This window comes from Eucyclogobius newberryi, unplaced genomic scaffold (assembly GCF_026437365.1).
Source record: "Eucyclogobius newberryi isolate DKJ021-1_F unplaced genomic scaffold, fEucNew1.0.hap1 SCAF_9, whole genome shotgun sequence".
NCBI lineage: Eukaryota > Metazoa > Chordata > Actinopteri > Gobiiformes > Gobiidae > Eucyclogobius > Eucyclogobius newberryi.
The window spans coordinates 12648968-12658951 of NW_027316532.1; the positions used below are offsets into that span (position 1 = coordinate 12648968).

General features: G+C 49.8%; 2 protein-coding genes across 2 annotated transcripts in view; both read right to left on the reverse strand.

Moving 5' to 3' along the window:
- LOC140353713 (lysine-specific demethylase 4A-like) overlaps nt 1-283 on the reverse strand; it is a 35724-nt gene extending 35441 nt beyond the window's left edge. Inside the window, exon 1 of the mRNA XM_072438403.1 lies at nt 203-283. The gene's annotated coding sequence lies outside the window, so the exon portion shown is untranslated. The remainder of the gene's footprint in view (nt 1-202) is intronic.
- A 4288-nt stretch (nt 284-4571) lies between these two features.
- On the reverse strand, nt 4572-9663 carry LOC140353944 (uncharacterized). Its single transcript, XM_072438741.1, has 5 exons — nt 9376-9663; nt 8912-9213; nt 8620-8863; nt 6510-6723; nt 4572-4779 (listed from the first exon to the last, which is right to left on the reverse strand). Exons 1-5 carry the CDS (start codon nt 9656-9658, stop codon nt 4629-4631), a joined length of 1194 nt encoding a protein of 397 aa, XP_072294842.1. The 5' UTR covers nt 9659-9663; the 3' UTR covers nt 4572-4628.
- Between the last annotated feature and the right edge of the window lie 321 nt (nt 9664-9984).

Sequence of the window (9984 nt, forward strand, 5' to 3'; positions counted from 1 at the left end):
TTTCATAAAAGGTCGAACCAGTGCAACCGAATGAATGAAACTCATAAACATAAAGAAAAGCCCTGACACAACTTGAGCTAAACTAGCCCTAAACTAGCCCTAAACTAGCCCTCTTAGCACTGAGGCTAGGAGCGCAGCCGCCGCGCGCGTGAGGATCCGCTACTCACGAGAGAAACGTCCCACGCGCACGAGGCTCACTCACCGGTGATGAGAAGATGAGATGCTGAGGATGAATCACAGGAAAACATTTCCAAAAACAGACATGATCAGGAAAAGCACAGCCCTCCAGTGACGCGCATGCGCAGTCTGTCTTCTTCTTCTTCGTTTTGTTTTGTGGCGACTCAACTTTCAGGTGCATTTCCGCCTCCCACTGGAATATGAACCAGAGGGTTCTACTTCCCACACATAAAAAGGAAGATTCTTATTATTATTTCTAAATAAAAATAATGAATGATAAAAAAATAAACAAAACAAAAAAACACACAATAACAAAATTCTATTGATCAGGCCTGACTCCTTCAAGAATCTATTTAAGGTCTTCTGCTTAACCCTGAATGTTCTGAAGACTTCCACATGCCCCTGGTATAGTGCCTTTGCTCTCTGTACTCCGCCCTCCTGTAGGTGTGGTCATCACAGAGAGGGAGAGGACGAAGCTGGACAAAGCTCCGTCCTGGGCTGTGCTCTGGACTCGGTGCAGGAGGTGGGGGACAGAAGGGTCCTGGCTAAACTCACATCTATGCTGGACCATGAGTGTCGCCCCCTGCAGGACACTCTGTCCCCTGCAGGACACTCTGTCCACTCTGGAGAGACGCTTCAGTGACTGATCCACCCTCGCTGTGTGAAGGAGACGTTTCACTGTCTGTCCTGCTGCTGTCACACTCTACAACAAACACTGTTATACCCATGTGCAATACTGTCTAACCCATGTGCAATACTGACATACCCATGTGCAATACTGTCATATCCATGTGTAATACTGTCTAACCCATGTGCAATACTATCATACCCATGTGCAATACTGTCATAATCATGTGCAATACTGTCATAATCATGTGCAATACTGTCATACTCATGTGCAATACTGTCATAATAATGTGCAATACTGTCATACCCATGAGCAATACTGACATAATCATGTGCAATACTGTCATACCCATGTGCAATACTGACATAATCATGTGCAATATTGTCATATCCATGTGCAATACTGACATAATCATGTGCAATACTGACATAATCATGTGCAATACTGTCATACCCATGTGCAATACTGTCATACCCATGTGCAATATTTTGACATAATGTCAATCATATTGGTGCAATATTGTCTGTCCATATAACAGCTGTAAATAAGAGTGTTACTTTTGTTTTTATTATATAGTATAAGAGGTTTTTTATTAGAGTTTTATAAGACCTTTTCTATAAGAGTGTTTTTGTAAGTTATCTGCTCTTTATTATTTACTTCTATACCGACTTTGTGTTGCAACACTGGAATTTCCCCATCGTGGGACAAATAAAGGCTTATCTTATCTTATCTGACTTGTCACACTAAATGACGGCGTGTTTGATTGATTCTTAAGATTCAACCATTTTAAAAGAAGTTTGATACTTTGCGGATCTCTTTGTCGTGAGGACAAGACTCCCAGTCACTAGCTGCACAGTGCACACGCCCACGACACGCCCACAATACGCCCGCAACACGCCCACAGCACACCCACGACACACCCACGACACGCCCACAACACGCCCGCGACACGCCCGCGACACGCCCGCGACACGCCTGCGACACACCCGTGACACGCCCATAGCACGCCCACAGCACGTCAGCGACGCGCCCGCAACACGCCCACGACACGCTCACGACACGCCTACAGCACACCCACGACACGCTCACAGCACACTCACAACACGCCCACAAAACACGCCCAGAAAATACGCCCACAACACGCCCAGCTCTGGGATTGTGCTGAGATTAGATTTGACCAAAACTAACACGTTACTCATTTGAAAAAGTAACTTGGGGAGTACTAGATTACATGGGAGCACAAAACTAACACGTTATGTTCCTCGTTACTCTAGAATAGTACTTTGAGTACTCTCTGGTCTTACCACAGAGCTGAGAATACTAGCTCAGCATGAAATGGAGGCACTGGAATAGCTTGCACCTCGTCCATAAAAGCAGCCTGACACGTGGAGAGTCCAAACCACAGGAATGAGTTCTTTCTGCTGTGTTTAAAGTCCAGTCCAGTCCAGGCTGGTGCAGGTGCAGGAGCAGGAGCTGGTGCAGGAGCAAGAGCAGGAGCAGGTGCAGGTGCAGGAGCAGGTGCAGGTGCAGGGGCAGGAGCAGGAGCTGGTGCAGGAGCAGGAGCAGGTGCAGGAGCTGGTGCAGGAGCAAGAGCAGGAGCTGGAGCTGGTGCAGGTGCAGGAGCAGGAGCTGGAGCTGGTGCAGGAGCAAGAGCAGGAGCAGGAGCAGGAGCAGGAGCTGGTGCAGGAGCAGGAGCAGGAGCTGGAGCTGGTGCAGGAGCTGGAGCTGGTGCAGGAGCAGGAGCTGGTGCAGGAGCTGGAGCTGGTGCAGGAGCAGGAGCAGGAGCTGGAGCTGGAGCTGGAGCTGGAGCTGGAGCTGGAGCTGGTGCAGGAGCTGGAGCAGGAGCTGGAGCTGGTGCAGGAGCAGGAGCTGGAGCTGGAGCTGGAGCTGGAGCTGGTGCAGGAGCAGGAGCAGGAGCAGGAGCTGGAGCAGGAGCTGGTTCAGGAGCATCTAAACTATCATTTCATCTATAATGAAATATCCAGATTACAAGAAACACATTGTTTTGCTCTGATGCGATAGTTAAATATCTGAGATGTATTTTTGGACATTTGAAATATGGGGAAAGAAATGACTGTTACTGGCAAAAGAAAAGTTTATTAATAAAGAGGCAACGTTTCGGCAACTGGGCCAAAATGGACATTTAAAATATAAAAAAAGTGTATTTCCATTTTGTCCTGCACATGCCGGCCGTTGTCATGGAGACTTAGACAATTGGAAAAGAGTTTTAAGAGTCCAAACGGAGGATTCTACAGTAACTAATGTCCACAACAAGAGCTTTAATATTTCAAACCTTTAATATTGTTTTTTTTATTTATTTTTTCCAGAAAGTCGATATGAAACGTGAATGTGAAATGTACTTCTTTAAGAGTGGAGGACGCTCCCTGTGGAGGACGCTCCCTGTGGAGGACGCTCACTGTGGAGGACGCGCCCTGTGGAGGACGCTCACTGTGGAGGACGCTCCCTGTGGAGGACGCTCACTGTGGAGGACGCTCACTGTGGAGGACGCTCACTGTGGAGGACGCTCCCTGTGGAGGACGCGCCCTGTGGAGGACGCTCACTGTGGAGGACGCTCACTGTGGAGGACGCTCACTGTGGAGGACGCTCCCTGTGGAGGACGCGCCCTGTGGAGGACGCTCACTGTGGAGGACGCTCACTGTGGAGGACGCTCCCTGTGGAGGACGCTCCCTGTGGAGGACGCTCACTGTGGAGGACGCTCCCTGTGGAGGACGCTCCCTGTGGAGCACGCGCCCTGTGGAGGACGCTCACTGTGGAGGACGCTCACTGTGGAGGACTCTCACTGTGGAGGACGCTCACTGTGGAGGACGCTCGCTGTCGAGCTCCAATTGTCCTCATTTTGGTCTCGATTGTGTTTGAGTGAAGTTTATATTCTAATCCTTCTGAGATGAAATACATTTGTCTTTGGCTGAATTATCGATTTCTTAATCTCAATTTCTTCTCATAATTTGCAGCTGTATTTTCCCCTTACCCTCCTCCCCCTCCTCACCCCCTCCCCTCCTCACCCCCTCCCCTCCTCACCCTCCTCCCCCTCCTCACCCCCTCCTCACCCTCCTCCCCTTCCTCACCCTCCTCACCCCCCTCACCCTCCTCCCCTTCCTCACCCTCCTCACCCCCCTCACCCTCCTCACCCTCCTCCCCTTCCTCACCCTCCTCACCCCCTCACCCTCCTCACCCCCCTCACCCTCCTCACCCTCCTCACCCCCCTCACCCCCCTCACCCTCCTCAGCCTCTCGATCTCCTTTTCAGTTGTAATTGTTCTCCACAGGAGCCTCTCGTCCCCCACAGGAGCCTCTCGTCTCCCACAGGAGCCCTCGTTACCCACAGGAGCCTCTCGTTACCCACAGGAGCCTGGATTATCTTTCTTGAAGGTAGATTGACCCTTAACCTTTTCATCAGTCTTCCAGCCATCAGTAACTACCAATACTTGTAAGATTTGCTGTTTAATATTGATATAATACTAGTTTTAATATGTTGCTTCTCTACACAGTCATGAAGTGAAGGAAACGGTTCAAATACATTTTTCATTTTTAATAACATTAAACCCCCGGATCGAATCGAAATCGGAGCGAATCGGATGGGATCTGAGAAATCGAAAAAAAACGATTTTGAAACGTAAAAATCGGAATCGAATCGATTCTTGAAATTTGAATCGAAACCCAGCTCTACACAGGAGCCTCTCGTCCCCCACAGGAGCCTCTCGTCCCCCACAGGAGCCTCTCGTCCCCCACAGGAGCCTCTCGTTCCCCACAGGAGCCTCTCGTTCTCAGTGGGGGCCCCTCCATTGTCCTTGCACACGTGGAGTCTATGATCCAAACAGGGATTGCTTGGTGTTGAGTGTGTTGTACATGAGGAACAGGTTGAGGGCCCCGGAGGCGAGCAGAGGAAAGACGGTGAGCCCGGAGCCGAAGCCTCTCCAGTGGCTGCACACGTTCAGGCTGACCCAGTACACCAGGCTGCGGAGCCACAAAGGTCAAGGGTCAAGACAAACACACAACTAGCACTACGAGAATGATGAATGATGGAGTATATTGCCTGTAACAAATAAACATTTAAAAGAACAAACAGTAAAAACACATGTTATTAGTGGTTTAATTCACCTTTGTGAGATACCCGAACCTAAACAGGATATTTCTGATGTCGTAATATCTGATTGAACCTTGTCATCAGGATAATCCTCCTTCATATTGTATGTGGAGGCCTCAGTGTGTGCCTGAGGAGGACCCACTGACAAACCCTGGGCTGCTGCTGCTCCTCCTCCTGCTCCTGCTCCTACTGCTGCTCCTCCTCCTAATGCTGCTGCTGCTGCTGCTGCTGCTGCTGCTCCTGCTGCTGCTGCTGCTGCTGCTGCTGTTGATGCTGCTGCTGTTGTTGCTGGTTGCTAGGCAGCAGCCCCTAGCTGCTTTATATCAAGGAAGTAAACCCCTGAGAACAATGAGGCTGTTTACTCTGCCAGAGCTGCTCCTGCTCGGACTCTGCACAAACAGAGTGGACAGCTGTGTCACGTGTCCAGTGCGTTTGTAGCTTCTATTCTGGACTGATCCCAGTGAGTGAAGTTGAACAAACTTTATTTAGACAAAAGAAACTTTACTGTATCAACATGGAACCTTGAATTTCTTTGCAGAAACTTTGTAGTGGGATTTAAGTTTGTTTCATTTCTCTTGCACATGCAGGATTCAGACTAAAGTCCCAGGATGTCCATGAGCAAGTGTGCAGCAGCTCTGAGCGAGTGTGCAGCAGCTCTGAGCGCGTACAGCTTCATCTACTTTCTCTTTATGATGCGGCGGTGGATAAACTTGGGTTAAATGGATTTACCAAGAGTAACGATGAGAAGAGAGGCAAGGCAAGTTTATTTGTTGACCACAATTTGTACACAAGACCATTCAGGAAAAATGAAAAAATGTGGGTGGGGGCGCTCTGTTGTGGGTGGGGGCGCTCTGTTGTGAGTGGGGCCACTCTGTTGTGGGTGGGCCACTCTGTTGTGGGTGGGGGCGCTCTGTTGTGGGTGGGGGCGCTCTGTTGTGGGTGGGGGCGCTCTGTTGTGTGTGGGGCCGCTCTGTTGTGGGTGGGGCCACTCGGTTGTGGGTGGGGCCACTCACATGCTGAGTAAGACTGAAGGTTTCAACGACAGCATCAAGCTCTTTAGCGTTTCTGTCACAAATATTATCCACATGCACATTGAAATCACCTGTAATGACCAAACCATGAAAACACTCCAAAAGACAACCTGCGGGTCATTATTTCATCTCTAAAGACAGCACAGACTCCACCCCCTTTTTTGTTTTCTCATGTTTCAGATTCAAACTTAAAGTTGGTGGAGCAGATTCTATCAGAACTACATTTCCTTTCGTTTGAGTCGAGCCATGTTTCAGTTAAAAATATCAAATCAAGATTAAGATGGCCAGATTTAGTCTAGTTTACTTCCTTCCAGTTGTGCCTTTTGGAAGAAAATAAACAGTCGCTTTTCTTTGATGATCAAACTGGTTCTGACGAGACAAACTAACAAACATTGTTTCATCTGTTTTCAGCTGCCGTTGTGCTCTCGGGCATTACTCAAATAAACCTGCTCAGTCTCTCCTCTGTAAACACAGCCTCAAACTCAATATGCAAAAACCTTTCAGCTGATCATTTGAGTTGTTCCATGTTGTAATCTGACCGGTCCTGTGGTCAGGCTCTGCGCTCTTACCGTCCCAGCACAAACATGGCGGCCGTGACGGGCACGACCATGAGGTGCTGCGGGGGAACGAGGGCCGCCAGGAGGAGCAGGTTGAGCGCGTAGAGCAGGAGCAGCTCCAAGGACGAGCTGATGAAGAGCAGCTGCAGGGAGCGGCGCCTGGACCACGGCTCATGGAGGTCCAGAGAGCCACTGCAGAACTGACCGAGGGCTCCCACCATCATCGCTGTGAGGGTCAGAGAGAGGTCAGAGAGGTCAGGAAGAGGTCAGAGAGACGTCAGGGAGAGGTCAGAGAGAGGTCAGGGAGAGGTCAGAGAGAGGTCAGGGAGACGTGAGAGAGAGGTCAGGGAGAGGTTAGAGAGAGGTCAGGGAGAGGTCAAAGAGCGGTCAGAGAGAGGTCAGAGAGGTCAGGAAGAGGTCAGAGAGAGGTCAGGGAGAAGTGAGAGAGAGGTCAGGGAGAGGTCAGGGAGAGGTCAGGGAGAGGTCAGGGAGAAGTGAGAGAGAGGTCAGGGAGTGGTCAGAGAGAGGTCTTCATCACACGCTCTTTAAGAGTTCAACAGCCCGAGAGACTTTTTAAATACAGTTTCAACCAAATAAAGATAGATATTCTAGATAGAGAATATTTATGAACATGTTGTTGATGAAAACCATGTTTTTTTTTCATTGTCTTTGTTATAAAATGTCTTTTTGTGTCGTAAATATCCAGAATTGACCCAAATATGATGAAATTATTAGTACAACTGAAGTAAAACTTGAAGAGTCTGGAGGGAACATTTGATTTAGAATTTAAGGATAGTTCCGGGATGATGGAACTGTCTTCAACGCTTCACAGGGACATTGGACATTGGACATGACATGATTGGACATGAGTCACTTCCGCTGAGTGTCTCGTGTTTTCAGAGTTGTTCGTTCACTACTTTCTATCCAACACAACAGTGAAAGTTTGATTGCTCCACAAACAATCCGGAGCCTCTAAAGCTGACTTTGTTCAGTATTTTGTGGATTAACCCCCGCCACTCTCTAGCTTCTGCCTGAGCTAGCGTAGCCTAGCCGCTAGCGTCATGGCTGGATCTGCCTTTACCTGCTCAAGTTGTCATATGTCGAGTCAGAACCCTGGCTCCTTCCCTGACGACAGGTGCATGAAGTGCAGTGTAGTGGTAGCTTTGGTTGCCAGGGTTACAGAGTTAGAAGCGCGGATCCGCTATTTGGAGGAGCTAAAGTCTAGCTATAGCCAGGTTGTAGCATCAGGTTTACCGGACCGCGCTACAGGGCATAGCGTTAGCATTAGCAGTACTAGCGAGGCTAAGACTAGCCCCTCAGCGTCTCCCGCCAGCCGGGACTAGACCAGGAACAGAAGAGGGACCAATTTGTGACAGTTCGAAGGGAACAAGGCGCTAAACGCCGATCTGTAGAGCACCGTGAGCTTCACGTCTATAATAGGTTCCCCTCAGCGATCACACGCCCGCTGAACACACTAGAGAAACTCTTGTAATCGGGAGTTCTATAGTTAGAGACGTAAAGCTGCCAGCTGCTAGTGTCAGGTGCTACCAGCTCCTGCTAGCGTCAGGTGCTACCATCTCCTGCTAGCGTCATGTGCTACCAGCTGCTGCTAGCGTCAGGTGTTACCAGCTGCTGCTAGCGTCAGGTGTTACCAGCTGCTGCTAGCGTCAGGTGTTACCAGCTGCTGCTAGCGTCAGGTGCTAACAGCTGCTGCTAGCGTCAGGTAATAACAGCTGCTGCTAGCGTCAGGTAATAACAGCTGCTGCTAGCGTCAGGTGCTAACAGCTGCTGCTAGCGTCAGGTGCTAACAGCTGCTGCTAGCATTAGGTGTTACCCGGCCAGAATGGGTGACATGGAAGGAAACCTTAGGCTCTTAAAGCAGAGTAGACAGAGGTTCCGTCGAGTCGTGATTCACGCAGGCGGTAACGACCCCCGGCGGAGCCAATCAGAGGTGCTCAAAGTACAAGTGGGTGTGGTAATTTAATTATTTTTGAAGCAAAGTAATTAGAGTAGTGTTGCATTACTTTTTGAAGGAGGAATCAGTCATCTGAATAGTTTTCCAGAGTGAGCTGACACACTGGCCCTGATGCTACAGTAGTGTTGTGCACAGAGTACTACATACCCAGCAGGATGGGCACGGACGCCACTGCGCAGACGCATAACGTGAACACCATCCGACTGGTAACATCGGACATCTTGGGTGGCTTGAGCGGGACGTAGAAGTACAGAGTGTACATAAGGCCCAGGGCACACAGGAGCGAGCCCAGGATGGAAAAGAACGCCGGGACCCGACCGCTCCGGCAGCATCTAAACCTGCAACAACAGCCCTGCCCCACGCCCTCAGCGTCCTCTGGGCCCGGACACGCCTCTGCAGGAGCCTCTGCAGGAGCCTCTGCTGGAGCCTCTGCTGGAGCCTCTGCAGGAGCCTCTGCTGGAGCCTGAAGGGGCCACACACTCAGCTCCACGCTCTCCGGGGCTGGGCTGATGAGGGGCCGTGTGGAGTCATTGGCGGGACAGTCCTGGCGGGTGAAATTCGAACTCCATCTGGGCACGTCGCTCCTGTTGGGGAGAGTGTGGTGTCGGGACGTGGAGGACGCAGTGTGTGCAGGGCCGGCTGCGATGAGGGCTTGAGAAGGCGCACAAGGGGGCTCCTCTGGTGGGGGGGGCTTTGGGAGAGTGCTGTTGTTGATGGGATGCTGGAAGTTTCGGGGCAGACCTGTGCAAGTCAAAACATATTCATTTGTTAAAAATCTGTGGTAATTAGCATCGTTAACTAGTTCTTAATTTGTAAAAGACATGAATGTAGAGATGTCCAGTAAATCCAAGAAGTTCAGGTCTCAGTCACAGATATATTACTGGGTCATACGGTGGCACTCACTCTTGTGCTTGCTTGGCACAGGCTCCATCGTTGGCATGGAGCTACACATGGAGCTACACATGGAGCTACACACGGAGCGGCAGGGCGAGTGCAGCTCCTCTACAGACGACTCGGGGCTGTCAGACACTGGGGCCAGGCAGATCTGAGTGTCCAGGTCTAAGAAGGGTGAGAAGGACAGACGGAACGGGTCGATGTCCTGCAGCTGGTTGATGATGTCACTGATGGACTCCTTCATGCTGTCCAGCTCCTTGTGAGGACGAGAGAGCTGCTGACCAAAGCTCATGGCCACTGCCCCTGCCACTGCCCCTGCAATTCAAACCAAGAAGAATTCTAACTCTTTTGAGCGAGAATGGAACATCATCTGCTCCTCTGTATTTTTAATCTTACCTTCACCAAACTGATCATGTTTTATGTTCTAATATCTAAAGCCTCCTGGGTGTTTCTTCCCTGCCTAAGCACAAGTATGTGATATTTAGTAGTAAGTAAAAAAGTAGCAGTACCGTATTATTATTATTGTGATATTTCATGTCAGTTTATTAAAACAAACCAGCCTTTGTAATGCTGACTTTTTATTTTAAACAACAGTACATTCTTTCTAAAGGTGGAGCT